This window comes from Capricornis sumatraensis, chromosome 15 (assembly GCF_032405125.1).
Source record: "Capricornis sumatraensis isolate serow.1 chromosome 15, serow.2, whole genome shotgun sequence".
NCBI classification, from domain to species: Eukaryota; Metazoa; Chordata; class Mammalia; order Artiodactyla; family Bovidae; genus Capricornis; species Capricornis sumatraensis.
Window position 1 is genome coordinate 75,417,766 of NC_091083.1, and position 23,841 is coordinate 75,441,606.

The 23,841-nt window shown below is 43.8% G+C and overlaps 1 protein-coding gene across 3 annotated transcripts in view; it reads left to right on the plus strand.

Moving 5' to 3' along the window:
• The first annotated feature begins 2,281 nt into the window (after positions 1 to 2,281).
• IFT52 (intraflagellar transport 52) overlaps positions 2,282 to 23,841 on the plus strand; it is a 28,494-nt gene continuing 6,934 nt past the window's right edge. For 2 of the 3 annotated variants that reach the window (XM_068987477.1, XM_068987478.1), the window contains exons 1-10: positions 2,282 to 2,419; positions 4,690 to 4,817; positions 5,467 to 5,554; positions 6,509 to 6,638; positions 6,927 to 7,002; positions 8,060 to 8,131; positions 11,817 to 11,943; positions 15,280 to 15,366; positions 16,495 to 16,563; positions 20,529 to 20,683. In XM_068987477.1, coding sequence (XP_068843578.1) covers positions 4,699 to 4,817; positions 5,467 to 5,554; positions 6,509 to 6,638; positions 6,927 to 7,002; positions 8,060 to 8,131; positions 11,817 to 11,943; positions 15,280 to 15,366; positions 16,495 to 16,563; positions 20,529 to 20,683 — 923 coding nt within the window. In that variant the 5' untranslated portion in view covers positions 2,282 to 2,419; positions 4,690 to 4,698. Of the gene's footprint in view, positions 2,420 to 4,689; positions 4,818 to 5,466; positions 5,555 to 6,508; positions 6,639 to 6,926; positions 7,003 to 8,059; positions 8,132 to 11,816; positions 11,944 to 15,279; positions 15,367 to 16,494; positions 16,564 to 20,528; positions 20,684 to 23,841 lie in introns of those variants that run through there. The other variant, XM_068987479.1, reaches the window with a different exon arrangement.

The following is a 23,841-nucleotide window of genomic DNA, read 5'->3' on the forward strand; positions in this document are numbered from 1 at the left end:
AAATGAAAAATTATGAATATTCATTAAAAATGAATATGTTTAATATCAGATTTGTTCACACCTGTTTATTGCGCACATTCAGAGCTTCATATGCATCATCTACCATATGCATTACATCAGCATTTAGAAATTATTAATCTCACTTTACAGATAAACACTCACTCAGAGATAGTAAGCGACTTGCCCAAGGTCACCTAGCTGTACAAGGCACAGCCAGGAACTGAACTTGGTAGCAGCTGATTCTCAGGCCCTTGCTCTCTCTACAGTCTCCAGTAGTGGGTGCAGTTCTTTGGGCGGGTATTTTTTTGGTTTTCTAGCAAACACTGACTGCAAACAGGATTTATGCAATTTTGTACCAAAAGATAGCATCCTCAGGAAGAGAAATCACAAGCACCCTCTTCTCTACTCTTTAACTTTGCAGGGACAGTAGCTGTGAAAAGCCAACAAGAGAGAGTGTGTGTGTGTTTTAAAACCCTAAAACTCTGTACCTGCTGAAGACTGTAACAAAAATCTTTAAGTCTCTGCATTCATCAGTTTGAGCCAGCAAGACAGGTGCATTACACACGCATCCATGCTCCCTCAAGGCAGCCACTAAATGCTCCCCTGGGGAGAAGCCTGGCCGGTTCGTGGTTACCGCCCTCTAGTTTCTCATTTTCGCGACGGCTCTTTCCAAACGCAATTCTTTCTACTCAAAAGCTCTCCTCCAGCCCTGGCCTTAATGATCTATTCTTTTTTCTCTTCTCTGCTCAACGAGGATGCCTGTCTACCCAGCTTCAGCCCCTCACAGCTCCCTCAAATAGGTCTATATTTTTTATTTTCAAATTTGTTCTGGCTGCAGAGGGTCTTAGTTTCCGCCAATGGGGATCTTTCATTACGGCTTGCAGGCTCAGTTGCTGCCTGGCATATGCGAACTTAGCTCCCCTATCAGGGATCAAACCTGCCTCCCCTCCCTTGCAAGGAGGATTCTTAACTAATGGATCACTAGAGAAGCCCTATATTTTTTATTTTTTTGGTTGGATTGACAGGGTCCAACGTCCCTAAAGGATCACCGCCCCATCCTGAGCCTGGCACTGTGGCGCTCATAGATGCGGGGCTTATCAAACAGAAAGAACTAAGTCGTATTCCCGTTCTCACCATTAAACCTGCCCGCCCTGCACCTGGATGTCCTCTCCGGTCTCCCAGGAGGCCGAAACTCTCCTATAAAACAGCGCCGACCCTCCAGTCCCGCGTTCCCAGTACCGCGACCCTTACTGAAGATCGCTAGAGCAAACCTCCGCCCTCCGGCCTGCCGCCGCTCTGCGCCTGCGCCCTTGGGATCTGGGCTAGGCTTTCCGCACTCCCCGCCGGAAGACTCCACTAGACTCGTCCCTCCGGGTGGAGCGAAGTTTCGGCCCTTGGTGGGAGGGCGGGGGTCTCTCATTTTTCAGTTCAGTTCAGTCGCTCAGTCGTGTCTGACTCTTTGCAACCCCAGGGACTGCAGCACGCCAGGCCTCCCTGTCCATCACCAACTCCCGAAGTTTACTCAAACTCGTGTCCATTGAGTCGGTGATGCCATCCAACCATCTCATCCTCTGTCGTCCCCTTTCGATCTTTCCCAGCATCAGGGTCTTTTCAAACGAGTCAGTTCTTTGCATCAGGTGGCCAGCATATTGGAGTTTCAGCTTCAGCATCAGTCCTTCCAGTGAACATTCAGGACGGCTTTCCTTTAGGATGGACTGGTTGGATCTCCTTGCAGTCCAAGGGACTCTCAAAGAGTCTTCTTCACCACCACAGTTCAAAAGCATCAATTCTTCGGCGCTCAGCTTCCTTTATGGTCTAACTTTCAGTCACAGCCATACGTGACTATTGGAAAAACCATAGCTTTGACTAGACGGACCTTTGTTGGCAAAGTGATGTCTCTGCTTTTTAATATGCTGTCTAGGTTGGTCATAATTTTCCTTCCAAGGAGCAAGCGTCTGTTAATTTCATGGCTGCAGTCACCGTCTGCAGTGATTTTGGAGCTCCCCGAAGTAAAGTCTGTGATTGTTTCTATTGTTTCCCCATCTATTTGCCATGAAGTGATGGAACCAGATGCCATTATCTAAGTCATTTTAAAAGCCCTTATTGAAATTAGATATTAAAGGAGAAAATCCAATGAGTTTGTCTTTGGCCTAAAGTTAATCCGCGTTCTGTCTGGATTTACCCGCTATCCAAAATAATGGTACAGTCCCACAGAAGCCCCACCCCTGCCCAGCCGCACTCTGCCGCCTAGAAGAGTTAGTCGTAGCGGCGTCTTCCGCCAGGTCGTTGGCACGTCGCTCCGGAGCTGGGGCCACGCCTTCCCAGCGGGCAGTTTCCCAACCGCCGTTGCTAAGCGGCCGTTACCTGGCCGCGCGGTGCTGGGTGGCGGCGGTTGCAGACGGTGGTCACCGGGCCTCAGGTAAGGCGGATTCCTGCTGCGGTGGGCCGGCCAGGGCGCTGAGGCGGCCTGGGAGTTGGCGAGGGCCTCGGCCAGGTGTCCTCGAGGATGCTGGGCATATCCTACGGAAAATTGAGGTCCACTAGGGTCCAGTACTCTTGCCTGGAAAATCCCATGGATGGAGGAGCCTGGTAGGCTGCAGTCCATGGGGTCGCGAAGAGTCAGACACGACTGAACGACTTCACTTTCACTTTTCACTTTCATGCATTGGAGAAGAAAATGGCAACCCACTCCAGTGTTCTTGCCTGGAGAATCCCAGGGACAGGGGAGCCTGGTGGGCTGCCGTCTATGGGGTCGCACAGAGTCGGACACGGCTGAAGCGACTTAGCAGCAGCAGCAGGGTAAAATAAACAAGGAACGCAGATAGAGGCCCGGATCCCAGACCTCAGACGGGGCTCAAATCTGACTCGCCTCCTGCTGGAAGGTTTTTGGTCATCCTACTAAGTGGGAAGGAGCATTGACATGAAACCGTAACATCCTAGTCCCATCCCCTTTTCCCAGGAATCCTGCTCTTAGGAATTTGTTCTAGGACAAAAATAGTGACAGAAGCAGAAATATGTAAATTGCACTAGGCCAGAAATAGAAAAGATGCTTATGAATATTGAGTTTATTATGGGAGCCCTGCAACCACTAAGATAATCAGAAGGCAGGATATAATGTTTGTACACACTGAAAATAAGCATGGGCGTGGATAAATAGAACATGAAAAGATCATGGGGGGATTTTTTTTTAACCTGTCAAAATCAAAGTTCAGCTTGAAGAATGAAGATGTGGGACTAGCCAGGAAAATTCTAAAAATTCTGAGTAATAGAGGGACTAGCTTTTATCAGCAGCACCAAATATTATAACATACCTATTGTAAAACTATAGTAATTAAAATAGATGAGACTGAGCAGGAACTTACAGGCAGATAAATTATATAGAATATATAATGAAATTCAATTTTTAGGGATTTATTATATAGGCAAGGTGGTATTTTAAATCAGCATTGAAAACATAGTGTCAGGCAGCTTTTTAGTAATTAAAACAACAACAAAAGTAATTTTAAACACGAAAATAAATTCCAAATGGACTAAAGTTTCAGTCTTAAAAATTATAACATCATAAAAGTACTAGAAGAAAGCATTGTGAGATGTATTTATAACCTTAGCATGGCAAAAACTCTTCTAAATACACCGTGCAATTCAGAAGCCAAAAAGGAAAATGTTAATACTTTTGATTCTATTAAATTTAAAACTGTCCCTATAGCCTGCAAAATTCATCCAAGCTAAACCAAAAAAACTACCAGTAACTAAGTCTAAAAACAAATTTCTGAAAATATTTGTTTCATGATCAACTAAAAAGTATTAAACCTAATAGAAAAATGATCCACATATGTGAACAAGAAAATCAGAAGAAATATAAGTGGCTAATACACACAGTGAAAGATGGTCTTCTTACTAATTTCAGAGTGCAGAATAAAACAATAAGTTTTTTTTTTTTTTTGCCTATCTTATTTGCAAAGATGAAAAAGTTAAAAAGAGTGGTGTGGAAACAGAAATGTATTAGTGTTAGTGAAAGTAAAAATTAGTAGTTTTTTGTAGGGCAATTTAGAAATAATTTACTTGCCATTCAACAGGAATTTATTCTGAAGATATGCAAAGTGCGCCAAAATGTCCTGTTCAGTGATGTTCTTAGTACTGTTTTACTATCAAAAAATTGGGGAAAAAAACAGATGTCCATTGGTATATGACTGATGCCATACATTTTGGTACATCCATAAAATGGAATACTGTGCAGCACTTAAAAAAAAAGTGGTGTATAGTGACATGGAAAGATGTGAAAGATACAGGTTAGATGAAAGAAGTGTGTTGCAGAATAGTGCATATGGTTCTATTTTGTAAATAAAACTGTAAGTAACTGTATGTGTAAAAAGAATTTAGAAAACTATACCCCACGTTTAACAGTAGTTAAGGGTGAGGAATCGGGTTGGAAACATGGTTCCCCATGTGGCAGGGTGATGGCCGGCCAGGGCCATGAGAGTGAGCTGGTAGGAAACCCAGGGTTTTTGCCTTGGGTTTCTGCAGCCATGATTACTTATTTCACTTTCAGCCTTTGGGAATTGTAGGTAAGCTGCAGCTGTACTCCTTTTCTTAATGAATTATAGAAAATAGACATTTATTCCTTTAGGATCTTTCTTTTGGAATATTGTTTATTGTTTCCCTTTTTCTGTCCCTTCTTTTTCCCATAAGGAGGTGACCATGGAAAAAGAGCTTCGGAGCACCATTCTTTTCAACGCATACAAAAAGGAAGTCTTCACCACCAGCAACGGCTATAAATCTATGCAGAAAAGACTTCGCAGTCATTGGAAAATTCAGAGGTGACCAAGTATATTGTTTTCCCTTCTAAGCAGTAAAAACAGCTTGCTGGTAATACTGGGAAGTATCCATCTTATATAAGATGGGAGGGGTTCCACTAAACATTGTTCAGAATTATTAAACCATCTCTCTTGAAAATTGGCAATTAGCATATTATTAAGTTGTCCCCCCAAATTACAAGTCAAAACCTTATTCTAATTACACATATATGCGTTTTTCAGAGGTTAAAGGCTTTCTCCATATTTTAACTCAGGTCAGTACTTCAGTTTAGGGAAAGGAAAAACCAAAAATATCTCTGAGTGTGTATGTATGGTTTTTCTTAATGGGTAAGGATATGTAGTCATGTGATCTAATGGTCGAGCTGATTGAATTAGTAGTTGGGGGACTTCTTTATGCTCTAGTGTGGTCTAATCTAATCTAATATACCTATAATCTTGGCTTATAGGTATATTTGAACAGAGGCTGATGACTCTGGGGCAGGCCTATTAGAGAGGAGTCTCACTTTTGAGAGAGAAGCTAGACTAGGTACCTCTAAATCCTTCATCTCTGGGCCTCTGTAGTCTCTGATTCCATACAGTTTAGATGCTAAAATAAATCATAAATTGGTGTAAATCATGGATCTGACACTTGCTTTTGAAATCATATTTCTAGCTTAAAAGATGAAATCACACCTGAGAAGCTCATTGGGGTGAAACTATGGATTACCGCTGGGCCAAGGGAAAAATTTACTGCAGCTGAGGTAAGAAATATTTGTAAAGAAGACTGGTAGTGAGATAGCTAGGAGAATGGGCTCTGAAATCTTGAACCTAAATTCCTCTTCACCACTTACCTGTGAGGCCTCAAGGTGGTCACTTCATCTTTCTCTTCATCGTGGAGTTGTTGCGATGATTCACAACAGCTATGGTATGGTGTGGCTGTGGTGTGGCTGAGTTTTTGCATGAAAAGTGCCAGACACACAGTGCAGGCGAGTTCAGTATCAGCCATACCTCTTTGCCATATTTTTGCTTTAAAAATAGGAAATTCCATTTAAAATTAAACTATTTCTTTAAGCTATTTTAAAACTCTGTTTCATGGCTAGACAAAGAATGAGACATGTGAAACCCGAACATAAATGACAAGTGAGGATGTAAAGAAATTGGACCCCTTGTGTACCGTTGGTGGAGAGGTGAAGTAATGCAGACACTATGCAAAACGGGATGGTGGTTCCTAAAAAAATGACAAACAGAATTCTGTGATTCAGCAATCCCGCTTCTGGGATACATGCAGAGAATTGAAAGCAGGATCTCAAAGAGGTGTTTGTACGCCCACGTTCATCGAGAGCACTGTTCCCGGCAGCCAAAAGGCAGAAGCAACCCAGGCGTCCACCAACAGTTGAATGGATAAACAGTATGGGATCTTATATGACAGTGACTTGTGATCTTCCTTTAGCTAGTAGTTTTCCACTTTTGCTGTCCAGATAGTCAGCTGTGAAAATGTCGTTTCAGTTTGAGTATTTTGGAGCTTTATGCTAATGACAAATATGGATATCCTATTGATACATAGATAGTAAGTTTTATGTTTTCTTAATATAAACTTTAAGTGCCTTTACAGATTGGAAGTGTTTCTTTTTCAGCTAGTTAAGATCTTATTCACAGTGTTTTTGACAAAGGTCTTTGGCATAAATTTATAGATTGTTTTTTTTTTCTTTGTGTAGTTTGAAATCCTAAAGAAATACCTTGATGGTGGTGGAGACATCCTTGTGATGCTAGGAGAGGGTGGGGAATCCAGATTTGATACCAACATTAACTTTCTCCTAGAAGAATGTGGAATCATGGTTAATAATGGTAATTATTATTACTACTTTATTAGAGGCAGTAACTTCCTATTTACTATTTATATCGTAGTCCTCTGGACCTAATAGTACAACAGAGAAAGCCCTTGGCTGTGAGAGTGCATGGCCTAGCATTCTGACCTCCTCAGCAGTCTCACTTTTTTGGTGCCTAGCTTCTTCCATGTATGAAATGAGAGTGATTGGAATACAGTTCCAGGATTCCTTTCAGGTCAAAATTTATATGTGTCTGTAATATCAAACTTACTTCTAAGATGCACCACCTTCTCTTTTCTCCCTAAAGATGCTGTGGTTAGAAATGTGTATTATAAGTATTTCCATCCTAAAGAAGCTCTAGTTTCCAATGGAGTCTTGAATAGGTAAGCATATCAAAAGTGGAAATGACTTTGCCAATGACTCTCCTCTTTCCTCTGTGACTCTTCCCTTCCATCTTCTCACACATTGTTTTCTCCAGCCCTTTTCCTTTTTGCCTTTTCGTTTTATTTTATTAAATGATAGATTATTGTATTATATCACTTCTCATCCATCAAATAATATTACTTCCATCTTTTGAAACCTGACTTCACATCACCTTTTGACAGAATATATTCAATTTCAAGTAACAGAAAACTCTGTTCAAATGGGATTAAACAACAGGGAGATTTTATTGATTCATTTAATTGAAAAGCTGAGAAGTTGGGGTGGGCTTTGGATATGGACCACGAGAAAGACTCATGACGTCATCAGGACTCCAGCCCCATCTCTTGGCAGTTCTCTTGGCTCTGCTTTCCTGTGTGTGTGGACTGAATCCTTCTAACAGTTCCCAAATTGGTATCTTCATGCTACATGAGCTAGGGCAAGAGTGCAGTCCTTGGTTCCAACCTGCTTAGCAAGAGTAGACCTGAGGTGTGGTCTCTTTGAGCTGACCTAGGCCATGGGCTCACTGTGGCAGAGGGCATCGAAGGCCCTGGGTCATATTCACCCCTGGAACTAAAGATGAAACTCGTTTTTTTCTCATCCATTGAATCCTAAACTGTAAGAGCTTTGAGAAAGCAGGAACTGAGTGCATGAGGGGCAACATCAAGGACCCTCTGGTCCCCATATCCGGAACAATTAATTCCACACTTCAACTTCCCAGGTACGTAGGGTCTGAAGATCCAGAGTCTAGAATACAAGGCGAGAATGTGGGTCTAACACATATTTGAGCCCTTTCCTCAGGACTCAAAAAAGAGCAACTAACTCTTACATTTTCATATTAACTTTTGCAAACTTCTCAGAAGGTATAGAAGTATGTAGGAGTACCTTTAATTTTTTTAAGAATTGCATTTTGACTGCATAGTTCTTGTAACTGATTAAAAGTTATAATAATGAATGGAGTGTGAAATCCCTAAATTTTGTTGTTGTTGTTTACTAGATTTTAATTCGTTTTTCTTCAAGGGAGATTAGCAGAGCTGCAGGGAAGGCTGTGCCTGGGATTCTTGATGAGGAGAGCAGTGGAAACAACGCCCAGTGAGTGTGTTCCCCGAGGCCACCTGAAGAGGGCAGAGTTGTCACTTGAAGAGTTTACTTTTTCAAAATGAAAACGTGTTCGTTCTTGATTACAAAAGTAGTTCTCATCAAAAAACCAGTTTGATCAGTTCAAAAGGAAGAAAATAGAAGTCCTCCACTCTAAATCCATGCCCTTCTCCCCAAAGATAATGCTTCTAAACAACATTTAGATTAAAAAAAATTTTTTTTATATATAAAAATAGGGATAGGTACTTTATCCTTTTAATAATGACTAGATTAAGTTGGATGTATCCTAATCTAACCAGTCTCCTCTTACTGGACATTTAAGTAATTTTATAATATTTTGCATTAAAAATGCCACCTAACATTTAATGAGCACTTACTGTGTCGTAGGCCTGGCCTGTATTATTACTTCAGTTAATCTTCACAGCAGCCTCTAAAGTTATTGATGAGTTAACAGACGGTGTAGGTGCCCAGGCTCACTTGACTAGTGTCGGAACTGAGTTTCGGTGCTAGGCAGTCTGCTCCGAGGCAGACTCTTAACTTCTTTTCCTTATTTTTATTATACACAGTTTGATGATGATGTTCAGCCGCCAAGTCGTGTCCAACCTTTTGTGACCCCATGGACTGCAGCATGCCAGGCTTCCCTGTCCTCCACCATTATATTAATTGTCATAAATAACAAAGCACAAAGTGAACATCTTTGTAGGTACAGTTTTTGAGCACTTATGCTAGTATCTTAGTAGGCCAGATTCTTGGTGTTTAAATTTCGGGGTCACAGATCTTCCAGCTGACGCATTGCCAAATGTGGTGCGTTGCCAAGTCACCCTCCAGGCACGTGTAGCATTTACGGTCCCTACGAACATGCCCCTTTCCTCTATTGCCAGCACATAATATTCTACTGAGAAATGATACCACTTTATTTTCAATTGTAGTTCTTTGATTGTGAATAGGATGGCTTTTAAAGTTTATTGACTGGTTGTGTTTATCCTGTGAATTTCCTATTCACTGCTTTTGGTCTGTTTTTATGTTGATGTTCATTTACAAGACCTCCATGTGTTGTAAGTATTTTTCCCAGTTTATTATGTTACTTTGAGATATTTTGCCCCATAAAAGTTGAATGTTTTTATATCATTAATGCATATTACAAACCTCTAGTAGTTAAAATACTGTGATACTAATTCCAAACTAGTGAAAAATTAAAAGTTAGACCCAAAATATATGGAAGATAAGGGTTATTTTATAGTAAAAGTGACATTTCAGATTATTGGGGAATGAATGTATAATTTTGGCTAAAATGTTTTTCACTTGAAAAAGCATTTCTGTTTTCATGCCACATCTCAAAATGTATTTCAGATGGGTTTAATTTTTAAATATTAAAAATCAGACCACAGCAGTACTGAAAGAAACTGTAAGTGAATGTTTTATAATCTTAGAGGAAAAAAAAACTTTCTTAGTATGAAACCACAGTAAAGTCATAAAGGGTAAAAATAAGTACCAACATAGAAGTTAACATTTTTGGACATTTAAGAATCACAATCTGATTCTTGGTAAAGAAGTGAAAGAACTGTGGACTTGGATTTAGAAGGATTTAGAAGTTTCCAATTTCATGCCTTCCTTGCAGGGTGGCCCAGGGCAAAGTAACTCTTAGCGTTAGTTGCTATATTTGCGTAATGGGGACGATATGAATCTGAGAGAGCTGTTGGGAAACCCCAGCGAGGCATACCTGCGGGCGTGCTTGTGAGGTGTGAGGCATGTACCTTAACTGCTGTCCCAGTCTCACTTCGTCAGTCGTCGTAGTGAAGGGCAGATGGCAGGTTGTTCCTTTCCTGGGTTACCTCGGAAGCAGAGCTGTGTCTTGAGAGGCTCTGAGGTGTGGATAAGCAGCCCTGCTTCGTGCTTTGAAATCTCGTAGCTGTTGGAGTCTCAGGCTGTCCTTTAGCCCCGTGTATTTTATCCCTTCTCGTTTTCCTTCTCTTACTCTGCTGTAGTCACGCTGACTTTGCTTGAATTCCTTAAGTATGCTGAGCTCTCTCTCACCTTAGGACCTTTACATATCTGCTTCCTCTTCCAGGAATACACTTTCCCAGTTAATCTTACTCATTCACACATGTTAGGAGAAGTCCTGTATTAGTTTTGGGGGTTGGTGTTTAGTTTTAACACTTAAAGTCTCATCAAAATGTCAGTCTGATTGATTTCTTAGTAATAATAAAAGAAATAGAGGCATATAAATAGCTTGACAGTTTTCATCTTATAACCGACCATTCTCTTTGCTTTCTTAAGAATTATCTCCCTTGAGTGCACTTGGGAAACTGGGGAAGGATGGACCCTGATGTACACACAACTGTTTCTCCCTTTTCTTCCTCCTTGGCAACCGCTTACTTCCTTCCGCTCCTGCTTTGGAAATCCTGGGCTGCAGCCCCCTTACTGGGATACTGCTAGGGTAGGGGTAGAAGGAAGAGAATGGGCATCGTGGGGCAGGTACCTCTTCTCAACCATGATGAGACACAGAACTCATAGCTGTAGATGAGACTTTACTGAAGGAACAGGGAAAAGTGACACAAGATGGAAATAATTGAAAAGCTAAAAAGAATGGTCTAAAGGAAAGAAAAGTTAAAATCTTCATAGGCAGCTCTTCCTGGGTATTCCCTCTGCCCGTTCGTCCCACCTCCTGCCCCAGTTTCTAATTATATGCTTTGCTTTTAAGATTCCCCTTTCTCTCCATTCTGAGAACACTTCTTTCAAACAAATACTTTGGAGAACTCCTTTTTCTTTTGTGGCTGTGAAGCTTCTTTTGTTTTCTTGGCCACATAGCATGCAAGATCCTAGTTCCCCAACCAGGGATGGAACCCGCACCCTGAATTGGAAGCGCAGAATTTTAACCTCTGGACCACCAGGGAAATCCCTCCATTTTTCTTTCACTGAAGCCCTAGCTCCTCCTTCAGGGCCTGGCCTCACCCAGGTGTGCACCCCACCCTTAGCCCCTCAGTCCCACACCTTTTCCAGGAGTACATTGCCCAACTACTGATTCACTCTGGGTACTCATAGTCTTTGCTAGAACAGTGTAGAGTAGAGGGGGTACTCCAAGACTGGTCTGTGTAGAAGTGTCCAACGTGGGATAAATATACGCCTGTATTCGTATAAGCCCTCAGCCACTCCACACCCCTCGAGTGGCAGACATTCGTACCTGGCGATAACACCAGTCAGGTTTATGAGCGGGGAGAAAACTGTGTCTGAGACATGGTTCCCCAGAGCAGGCTTATGTGCAGTTCTGGTTCACTTCTTAGGTAAAGCCTCCTCTTCTTCCACTTCTTCCATAGGGCTACTTTATTTCTTTCTGTTATAATCATTTACACATACTGGGAAGATTCCATGGAGAAGGAAATGGCAACCCACTCCAGTACTCTTGCTTAGAAAATCCCATGGATGGAGGAGCCTGGTGTCCATGGGGTCGCAAAGAGTCGGACACGACTGAGCGACTTCACTTTCACACATATGATTGTACATTTTTAATTTATATTCACATTTCTTAAAATGCTTCATTAAACTTAGAGCTAGAGTTATACTGATTTTGAGTTAACAAACCAAAGCTTATAGAAAAATTTGATCATAACTTTCTCAAGAAACACTGAGATTATCTTGAAAAACTTTTTTACTAAACACCTTGAACGTTTCTTTCTTTCAGGGCTCTCACCTTTGTCTATCCTTTTGGTGCCACGTTGAGTGTCACGAAACCCGCCGTGGCTGTTCTGTCCACAGGCTCTGTCTGTTTCCCGCTTAACAGACCCATCCTGGCTTTCTATCACTCGAAGGTACAGCCTTTCTTAGATATGGGTGCATATGTAATTTTTGTTACTGAAATTGTGAACACTACTTTACTGCTTCTATAGGGGTTTCATATATTCTCTGTCTCTTTTTAGGGGCGTGGGGGGGCGGGGGGGAGCGCTGCACCGCTATGCGGGATCTGAGCTCCCCAACCAGGGATTGAACCCATGCCCCTGCAGTAGAGTCCTAACTCTGGTCCACCAGGAAATGCCTATATTTTCTCACTGCTCTTCACAATAGTCCTGTGAAGGAGAATTTCACTGAATTACATTTTACTTATGGGGAAACAGTGGTCAGTGATGGAGCCAAGACCTAAGCCTAGCTCTTACTGTGAGTCCGGAGCTCTTCCAGTGCAGCATGAGACCACCTGTAGCACAGCTGCCTCTGACTGCCAGCTCTCACCCTCAGTGCAGGAGAATCCACTTAGAGGAAGGCTGATTTCGCAGACTACACCAAAGCATTGTGCTGCTTGCATTTTAGTGCATCCCAGGAAGACATTCCGGGAGACTAGTTGTTCCGTTCTCATCCTAGGGTACCTGCAAGTTATGGGTTCAGGTGGCTCGAGAGGGCATCATCGTCGTCCTCATCACCCCATGTGTCCACTGCCTTTTAATTCATGTCTGTTGAACCCACCTTCATCTGTCTACCAAGATGTGGAATTCACCAGTGACCTCCCAGTTTTTGTCCAGAGACCCACATGTCTGTAGTGTAGCAGGATCCTATTTTTCTTTATGGGACCTAGGTATTACTTTTCCTTCTCATACTTCAAATTTCTGACATCATTTTATTAGGAAGTAAATAAATGTCCATGCTGTGCTTGAAAGATGATATTTAGACAAAATTGGTATAGCTGTTATGGCAGTCTCTCCTAAGCAGAGAGAAATATTGTTTTAGAATTAAAGTGTTATTAAATGTTTCAAGATGCGGAAATGACCAGTTTACATGAAATGTCTATTCAGAGACACAAAAGTCATGAGACACCATCTTAAGGAGCCCCTGGTATTATATGTAATACCAGAGCTTTGATTTTTTTTAACCAGGCACAGAGATGTTGCCTGGCTTAATCAGTGGACTTGTATGGAGTATCTGGTGGGTATACCGTTCTGTGCTAAGTGTGGCGTTTCCTCTGGAACTCATGAGATTCTCATCTGTTCATTGCCTAGCTATTTAAAGCCCATTTTCTCCTCCTAATAGGCTTTCAGTCCTGCCTTGTAAACACAGTCTTTCAGAGAGGTTGCTGCCTGTCACTCTTGTTGGTGAGATGAGGCAGTGATCCCAGGGAGGAGCTCCACCTGGACCCATGAGCAGGGTCAGGCCAGCACTGGAGGGTTCTGCCTCCTTGCCCAGGGCCGTTGCCTTCTCTGGGCTCATCGCAAGACTTTCTAGGTCTGCAGTTTACTGGGACAGACTCATTAACACTGAAGGAGCAAATGGTCCTCGAGTAAACATATGCCTGTTTAATTGGAACAAGTTATAGACAGATGCTGGAAAAGGCCACTGAAGACAATGGTATAATCTGTCAGGACAGAATAAAAGCATTAAAGAACAATCTACAGTCTATTTGAAATAAATGAAGTAGGAAAAAGAAAATACAGTGGACCCATGAACAGTGTGGGGGTTAGAGGCGCCGATCGTCTGCACGGTGGAAAGTTTGTATGATAGAGCCAGGCCTCCATCGTGCAGTCTGCTTCTGTGAATTCAGTCGACCATGGGCTGCATTGTACAGTAGTATTTACTGTTGAAAAAGTTCACTTGTAAGTGAAACCATGCAGTTGAAACCCATGTTCATTCAAAGGTCAACTGTATATTAAGGAAAAGATAAATCTGTGAATAGAGGTTTATGTATTTACTTAGCTTGTGGGGATTCAAATCACAAGCCAGTTCATCCAGTCATTTCCCTATTCTTTCTGTAGAATTCCACCCAATTAATTTCCTATTCTCAGTAACCGATCTGTTTGCAGTGGTTATGGTGTAGAAATCATTTTTCCTATGAAGCATTTGCTTTTCATGTGGGACTTTTTAGAGTTTGTTTTGCAATTTTTGTTTTATTTACAGAATTTGTGTATTTGTCTCCCAACATCTGTGGTTTAGGTGTCATTCTTTTTCAGTACCATTACAACTGTGGCTTCCCTGTATGTGACTTTGCTAGAAAGTCTGATTTCATTTTGTATTTTTAATTCTGTACTCTTTTTTCTTATGACAAAATAATATATACTTGGTATTTTAAAATACAGCTATGGAAGGATTTTCCTGGTGGTTCAGTGGTTAAGAATCTGCCCTCCAGTGCAAGGGATGTGGGTTTGATTGCTAGTGAGGGAACTAATATCCCACATGCTATGGGGCAGTGAAGCCCGCCTGATTCAGAGCTCATGCGCCACACGGAAGGCTGAGCGCAGCCACAAGATACACACAGAGATGGAGGGAAACATGCTGCCTCGCACGCTGTTCGGAGGCGGGCCAGGTGGACATCGTGATCATTTTCTCCCACTTTGGCTGGTGCTGCATTTTTATTTGCCTCACAGGCTTTAAACTCTCTACAACTGATGGTATACTTTTTTTTTTTTTAACCTAATGTTATGGCAGAAGCATTTTCCCAAGTTAGTGAAAATGCTTTCTAATATATAACTTAACAACTGGGAGGTTCCATTGTTCTTAACCGTATTTCTGGGTGAATGTTTGGATTTATTTCTAGTCTTTTGTGATTATTAGTGTAAAGGTGTGCAGAGCATCTGGTGTATTTATGCTGCTTTTGTTGGCAGTTTCAGCACCATGTCAGAGACTCACTGAAACCTGGCCAACGGCTTAGAGTCACTTTTTCTCACTTATTAATTGTATCAGGAAAAACGCTTTGTTTTTTTAAAATTACTAATCTTAAAGTTTTTTATTATTAGCTAGTCATTTCTTTTGTGAATTTTTCATGCTTGTGGGTTAGTCTTCTGTCTCTTAAACACTTTTTTTGGTACTCATAAAATGTCTAAATCTTTACAGATTGTTTTTCAATTTGTCTTTTTTATTTCCCTTTAAGATTATGATTTTCATTTATAATTTCACTAACAGTGGGAAAATACTGTTGAACAAATTTACATTACTTTCTGTTAAAGTCAGATAGAAGGGTACAGAAGTGGTGTCTAAATTGAGAGGCAGGTTGGAATATAGTTGTTGTCATAATTGACATTTCTAGACCATTAAAATACCCATGTAAATTGACACATGTTAGTGTAGAAGACATTTGCTCGCATGTTGTGATGATAAGTGTTTGGTGGCTAGGATGTACGTGGTCCATTTGGGGATCTGAATCGCTGACCCTGCTTTGTCATCAACAGAACCAAGGTGGGAAACTGGCAGTGCTTGGCTCATGTCACATGTTCAGTGACCAATATTTGGATAAAGAAGAAAACAGCAAAATCATGGTAAGCTCTTTTCTTTTGTCATACTAATGAATATTGTATATGATTTTCATGTCATTTTAAAAATGTACTGCTGAGTTCATCTATTCTTTTAAAACCAGCTCTTCAGAGCCTATTATATTCCAGGCACTAAGGACACAAAGGTGAGTCAGGCATAGTCTCTGCTCTGCAGAAGTGTACAGGACATTGAGAGAGACTGTGAGAGATGAGAGAGGTCAGTGCAGAGGGATGTGGTGCCTGTCTCTAAACTTGCCACCCAGGCTGGGAGCCTCCCTGGGGAAGCAAGGAGGAGCAGGCCCAGCCAGGGCCTTGTGCGTAGAGCCTTGGAACTCAGACTCTCTTGAAAAGTCACAGCAAGCCCTTGTAGAGTGTCCAGCAGCTTTGGGCATAGTCAGGTCTTTGGGTGTGGAAGAGGGAAGGGAGAGGGAAACATATGGGCAAGGAGGGACAAGGACCTGAAGGCAGGGAAGGGGTGAGTGGGGGAGGGACTGGAAGCACAAGGAGACTGTGATGCAGCTGGCTGCTGACCGAGGTGGGAAATGAGGGAAAGGCCTGGCAGGTGTGAAGGGAACGCATCCTGGGAGGCATGGCAGGGTGCTGGCCAGAGCTGGACTTTGGCGTGATACTGGTGACTCACTCACCAGAGGGAGAAGGTCCCTCTGAACTTTCTCATTAATGAAAGATGTTCCTTCAGCCTTAAGGATTGTTGTTGTGTTGAGAGATTGATGGAAGATCTTGTTTCTGTGAAATCCACGTGAAGTTCCACTGTCTTTAGTCACATTCTGGGGGCATCTTGCTGTATTCTACTTTTGAAGTCCAGACGTCATCAGCACATTATACAGGGATTGTTTCAGAATTGTGAACACGTTTTAATAGATTTGGGCTTGTGGTTAAAGGCTTGAGTGCCCTAAGATAAATGGTAAGTTTCTAAGAGTAAAAGTGGCACTAGAGTGAGAAAGACTCAAGTTTTTATATGATTTCACCAAGACAGGGGTGACTGCCCTTTTTCAAGTCACTGCTGTATAGTCTCTTTCCTGTCATCATTTTCCTTGATTGTTAAATTCTCCAGTCCTGCCTACTGCTTTCTCAAATACACAGTGTGTAATTCTGTGTTTATTTTTTTAAATTTAGGATGTTGTTTTCCGGTGGCTCACAACAGAAGACATCCACCTAAACCAGATTGATGCCGAGGACCCAGAGGTAGGAGGTTGTAGATTACTTAAAAACTTTGAAATGAAAAATGGCTCCAGCTTCTCAGCACCACTTCTAACACTTCCAAAAACGTATCTATCTCTTACCTTATCTGTAAGACAGATAGCAAGAAATGATGCTTTTTGGCAAGACGAAGCCTATGCTGTTAAAAAAAAAATCAGTAAATTATTAGTCATAGAATTCAGTGGGGTGGGAGCCTCTGTCTGTATATGTAGTAACTGGAACTTAACATATGCTCTCTGGCTGAAACTTTCAGAATCAGTATCTGTAGAGAAATATGTCTTCACAATTATGAAGGATATAAAAGTACTTTTTCATAAAGAAACAAAGATCATCAGAATTTAAGTTTTAAACTCCAATTTGGTTGCCTTTAGGAAGAACAGTCCTAAAGGCATTATGATAATACTTCATCAGACATGGGAGAGTAGAAAGACCAGCACTGGAGGGACTTCCCTAGTAGTCTGGTGGCTAAGACTCTGTGCTTGCATCGCAGGGGGCCTGGATTCAGCCCACAGTCGGGGAACTAGACCCCACATGCCGCAAATGAAGTTTCCTCGTGTGGAACTAAGACCCAGTGGAGCCATTTGAATATTAAAAAAATATATAAAAGGCCAGCGCTGGTCTGGGAGCCAGTAGCTACATTCTTGGTCCCGCTCCACCATGAGCCTCGAAACCTTGAGCAGGCTATTTCTGACCTTTTCTCATCTTCATTTTCTCATTAGTTTTGGGGCTGCTAGTACCTTTCTCACAGGGTAATTATGAGAATCATAATAATAAGTGAATCAACGTAAATTTACTTGTTAAACTAAAGTGTATAAAAGGGCTATACATCTATTAAGACTTTTTAAAAAAACCTCTTGTATTTGTTATATATTAATACCAGGCCCTATATATCATATACTTCCACATAAATCATTCTGTTTAAACCGCACTACAGCTCTGGGAAGTAGGTGGTCTTATTCTCTTTTTATCAATGAAACTGAAATTCTGCAAGACTGCAATATGCCCAAAGAGCCAGCAGTTACAGAGCCGGAAACCAAACCCAGGGCTCCTGACTCAGAAGTCTGCTCCTTCGTTTACCTCCGTGTTGACTGCTGACCTGTCAGGAGAATGATGTTTTGGCTCTAGGTAGCACAAGGTAGCCGGAGAAGGTAATGGCACCCCACTCCAGTACTCTTGCCTGGAAAATCCCATGGACGGGGGAGCCTGGTGGGGTGCAGTCCATGGGGTCACTGGGAGTTGGACACGACTGAGCGACTTCAGGAAGTGGCACCTCACTCCAGTGTTCTTGCCTGGAGAGTCCCAGGGACGGGGGAGCCTGGTGGGCTGCTGTCTATGGGGTCACACAGGGTCGGACACGACTGAGCGACTTGGCAGGCAGCACAAGGTAGCCAGACCATCACCGACGGCCTGTGCCCTCGGCTGAGGACTGACTTGGCTGGGAAACCTCGGGTTGACTCAGGTTTGGAAACATGAGAGCCTCACGTGTAAAATATCCCTTCACATGGAAACATGAAGTGTGGGGCTGTTGTGCTTAAATTTCTCCTGAAAAGTGATGTAAGCCCCCAAACCAAAGAATTGGGGTACAACCAGAAATGGGCTTTTTGGGTTTCAGAGGACCCAGCTCTGAGTGGATGATGCGTCTGGCAGCCGCCAGCCCTAGTTAGGGTGTTGTGTGCCGAGGGAGGTGGTGCTAAGAGGTGCTGTGTCTGCTCCAGTTCTGCGTGGCCACCTTGCTCTTGCTCACTTTCTGTCATTCCTGTTTTCTAACCGAGGAAGCGGAAGTTAGTAAATTCTTCAAGGTTCCCACTTAGATTAATCCCTGGCCAAGCCATTGTTCCTGGGTTGGGAAGATCCCCTGGAGAAGGGAATGGCTACCCGCTCCAGTATTCTTGCCTGGAGAATCCGATGGGCAGAGGAGCCTGGTGGGCTACAGTCCATGGAGGCACAGAGTCAGACACGACTGAGCGACTAACACTTGGTTAAGCCACTGTTAGTGCCCCCTTCAGGCTGATTCCAGAGCCTGTGCCTTTTCTGCTGCTCTGTTCTCTCTCTATCATGTGAGACACTGGGCTGGTTCCAAAGCAAAGCGTCAGAGGTTACAAAGCCAGAGGAGGGGAGTGTTGTTAAAGCCTTCCTAGCACTAAAACGGTGCAGTTTCATATACCTTCCAGGTGGGAGACCTGGTGGAAAGTGTCCTTTGTTTTGTAAGGCTTTGAAAAGTAAGACACTGAATGCAGTAAGGTGACACAGTGAGAAATGCTGAAAATCTTCCAGGTGGCGGTAGTGGTAAAGAACTCGCGGGCCATAAGAAACACGGGTTCAATCCCTGGGAAGATCCCCTGGAAGAGGGCACAGCACCCCACTCCAGTATTCTTGCCTGAGAATCCCATGGCCAGAGGAGCCTGGTGGGCTGCGGTCCGTGGGGCTGCAGAGTGGGGCACCACTGAGCGACCTTTGGGGCGGCTTGGCCCGCACTCCTCCCCGCTGCGGGCGCTCGTACGTGTCCTGCTCTCACCTTCATCTCTCCCCTGGTAGAGGGTTGAAGCCTCTGCATCAGCCAGATCAGGCCAGGAAGGGTGTTTATTTATTGATGCTTCTCCCTTGTTTCTGGTCTAAAAAGTTGTTTATGATGCTTGGGGTATGGAAAAAAGTGCTCCTACTTAGAGTCTCACTGTCATCAAATCAAGCTCAGACACATCTCCCCAAGCCCTGGCAGTGGAGAATGTGTAGCCATTTGTTGTGAGTGAGTTCAGAGATCAGTTTTTCAAACAGTTACCAAGTTAGCCTTGTTAGAAGTCCAGGTTAAACGCAGTTCAAAGGGAAATTAGAACACACAAACTTCTGGTTGCCAGCATGCATTCATTTAAACTTAAATTTATTGCCTGGCTAGGTAATGTCTTTCCATCATTTCGAATTCAAGAGCAGGCACACTGAAGCCTCTCCCTTCTGCCTTTGCCCAGCCACCTGGTTCGCCTCCCCAGTGACAACAATCTTAGCAGTTGCTCATATGTTATTCCAGAGATAGTTTATACAGAGATAAGCAAACGTGTGTGTGTGTGTACTCTCCTTCCCCCTTGTTTTACCCAGATGGTGCTATATGTATGGTATGTATATATACTGCCTAGCACCTCACTTTTAAAATATTATTTCTGGGAGATCTTTGCATATTGTTCATAAAAAGCTTTCTTTGGATTGTTTTTTGGAGGCTGTATTGTCCATTGTTTGTACTGCGGTGTACTGACTGTGTTATACCTATTGAGGGACAAAGGTTTTCCTGGTCTTCCAAGGTGTCATCATTCAAGGTTCTCAGCAGGGCTGCAGGCATGTCCTCAGCTAGGCGAGAAGAATTACGGTCTAGTGTCCAGGGAGGGGTTGTCTGTGCCAGGGTCACACGTGGTTCACACATAGTACAGGAGGGAAAGCAGAGGATAAGGCCCAGATGCTGGTGGCTGGAGAGAGGATAGACTTTGAAATGGGAGCTTGTGGATTTTCTTTTATGGTTGCTTCTGATTTCTCACTGAACTAGAAAATAAGGTCACCAACTAAAATTAAGAAAGGGAAAATCATTTTAGTTGGTTAAAGTGGCAGACAGAACTGCCTAGGAGAATGGGAACAGGGAATGAACTTGAGCTTTGGGTTGATGACTGAGCCCTCCAGATCACAGAAAGGAGGAGAGCCACCAGCAGGGTCACACGTTTCTCCAGCCATGGCCAGCTGTGTGCGTGCCAGCCTGCACCATGGATTTCTCCAGCGCTGCGGTTACCCAGGTGACCTTGGTCCTTCTTTCCACAGAGATGGGCGTGTTTAAGGGTTGGCTGTCAGTAAGCGTAATCAGCAAGCTGTCTTAGCAAGAGAAGAGAAATATTGCAGATTCAGACCTGAGGCGCTGGAGACCAGACAGTAAAGCCTAGCCCCTGCTCTACTGAAAGGAACCGTCTTGTCACTTGCAGATTTCCGACTACATGATGCTGCCCGACACGGCCGCCCTGTCCGAGCGGCTGCGAGTGTGTCTCCAGGAGGGCGATGAGAACCCGCGGGACTTCACCAGCCTCTTCGACCTGTCGCTTTACCAGCTGGATACTACCTCCCTCCCGAAGGTCATCAAGTCAGTACTGCGGCTCTCCACTGCTGTGCACTCCATTCTGAGTATTCGGTCTGCAAACACGAGCCTGGGGACAGGAGATAGGGTCACAATAAGTGTGGTGTACAAAACGTGTTCTCAGACCTGTGATGAGGTCAGCCGGGACAGCCGGGGGATTGGGGCGGGACTTGATGCAGAGGAAACTGCCCGCAGTTATCAGCCTCTGCTGTGTTCCAGGCTCTGTATCAGGCATTTAGTGGAACCAGCTTGGCCTGGTTTGCCCGAGACTTTCCTGCACAGAGAGCCCCATGTCCCAGGGACCCGCTCAGTGAATCAAGATGGTTAGTCCCCCTGTAAGCACGCTGCGTTGTGCCTTCTTTTAATGCTTTCGGTGGTCCTCTGAGTTACCTGCCTCATTTTTGGTCAAGGAGTCGGAGGTTTCTTGGGGAAGGATGCTCCCACGCTGGGAGCAGGGATTTCAAGCCAGGCCTGAGTGACCTTCAGGCCAGTGCTGGACCCCGAATCATTGCCTGCTCTGTTGTTGCTTTTTGCCTTCTATGTTGGATCCCTAAGGACAGAGGCAGGGACTAACATTTTTGCGCATCTTGGGCCTGGCACAGGATCTATCAATACATTCTCTAATAAACCAAAGGCTGAAGGCATAGTTACAGATGCCTGTCTAATGTCCTGTCCCCTGAACTTATGTACAAGGTCACCAAGTACTCCTAAAGCTCTGACTGTGCTGAGCATTGTACCTAACGTGTAGGGTTTTATGGAGGAGACGGACAGAAGCTATGATGCAAGGTTATCAATCTAAGGCAAAGTATGAAATGTAAAACTAGAGGCCATGGCGCAATGAGGAAAGAGAATTCCATTTTGACTGGGGTTGCCAGGAAGGCTTTAAGAAAGAGGGGCTCTTTGAGTCAGCCGTTGATGATTTCCAAAAACATTTCTTGGTGACCTGGGTCTGCTTGGCCCTCTGCTGGATGCTGCATTTTACGGGGTGAGAGGATTTCAGGAGAGGGTTGGGGGTGCTGGAAGAGAGCCTTCTGCAGGGAGGTCACTATGAGCAAAGGCAGGGTGTGTTCAGGCAAGCAAGTTTATCCTTAGTTGCTGTTTGAACTGCATTTAGCCTTGACTTCTAACAAGTATCATGTTAAGTTTCCCATGTACATTGCTTTATCACGTAAAATCAGAATATGGTTCATTCTCCTTGTTGTACACTGTGAGGACACTGAGGCACAGAGAAGTTAAGAGGTTTGCCTAAGGTCACACAGCTACTTTTCAGTGGGGCCTGAATTTGAATCCAGCCAATCTTAACATTGAACCCAGGAAGACATTATCTGGGGATTTGTTAGCATAGGAGATCAGATTGTTTCTCAAAAAGCAGAACAGTCATCCAGTGCTTAAGACTGCACTTCCACTGCAGAGAGCACGGGTTCAATCCCTGGTCGGGAACTAAGATCCCACACGCCATGCGGTGCGACCCAAACTAAACCAAACAGCAGCACCAACACCCAGCACCAGCGTCCCCAGAGCTGCGTGGGCCTCCCTGGCACCCCTTGCCCCCCGCAGCTGACGGCCAGGCCAGACATTCTGGCTGCACATTGGGCTCTTCACTGGCTTGGTTTTGAGCTCCAGCGTTTGCTCTCTCACTCAGGGCTTCTCTCTGAAGAAGTTTGTCAGCCTGCTTCACTAGCTGCTTGCAGTCCAGCCGGCTTCTGCAGGTTTGACCTGCTTTTCTCCCGATGCGGAGAGGACTGGGCCATCATAACCACTCTTCAGTGTGGCGTGAGGGGTTCACTGGAACCGTGTGCAGTTTTCGTGTCTGCAGGGTCAGGTGGCGGGTGTTTCAGAGGCCTGGACAGCTCTTTCCACTGTTTGTCTCTCGTACCACAGCAGAGGGCAGGCGCTCCTGGTTTACGGCTCCTCTGTGGAGCACATGCATCATTTTCATTTGCACGTGACAGCTTTTGAATACAGCTTCTCTTTTTGAGTAACAGTTCTATTAGTTGTTAAATATTTAAGTCAACTGTAGGTATTGCTCTGAGGTGACTTCATTTGTCCTTCTGGTCTTTCTTTTAGATTATTCCTTTTTTAAAAAAAATTTTAATTGAAGGATACAAAATTTTGTGGTTTTCTGTCATACATCAACAAGAATCAGCTATAGGTACACCCAGGTCCCCTCCCTCCCACCTCCCTCCCCATCCCACACTTCAGCCTGTCACAGAGCCCCTGTTTGAGTTCCCTGAGTCATACAGCAAACTCCCATTGGCTACCTGTTTTCCATATGGGAATATAAATGTCTGTTACTCTGTCCATACATCTCCCCTTCTCCCTCCTCTCCCACCATGTCCATAGGTCTGTTCTCTTGTCTGTTTCTCCGTTGCTGCCCTGAAAATAAATTCAACAGTGCTGTCTCTTTAGATTCCATATATATGCGTCAGTATACAATATTTATATTTCTCTTTCTGACTTACTTCACTCTATATAATAGGCTTTATAGTTTCACCTACCTCATTAGAACGGATTCACATGGCGTTCCTTTTTGTAGCTGAGTAGTATTCCATTGTATATATGTACCTCAGCTTCTTTATCCATTCATCTCTCTATGTCCTTCTGGTCTGTATTGATGCCTGTGGGGTGTGAGGTAAGAGATAAGGGCCTGCCTAAGAGATAAGGGCCTAAGTGAGGTAAGGGCCTGCCTGCCCTCACTGTTCATGGTGGGGTGGGGAGTGAGACGAGGGTGGTGAAAATGCAATGCCAAAGGTCAGACCAGAGTATTCTGGAATATGGAGCAGCCCCTTTCCACAGATTTGTGTATAGTGGTGGCGTTTATTCTTCCCCCTTTCCCACACTGATCATCTTTCTCTTTTTAAAAAACTGTTTTTGGTGGTACCAGGTCTTAGTTGTGGCACACAAGATCTTTAGTTGCAGGCCTGTGGGGTCTGGAACCTGGGCCCCCTGCATGAGGAGCTTGGAGTCTCAGACACTGGACCACCAGGGAAGTCCTGATCATCTTTCTGAACTAGGTTTTGCTTGGTTTTAAGATGAGCTTCTCCACCAGTCACAGCCACCCCCCCACCCCACCCCGACCAGTACATGTTGGCTCATCTTAGGAGGAAGATTTGGGCAGGTGGTGAGCTTAGTGGAGAAAAGGAAGACTTAGTGGAACTTGTTTT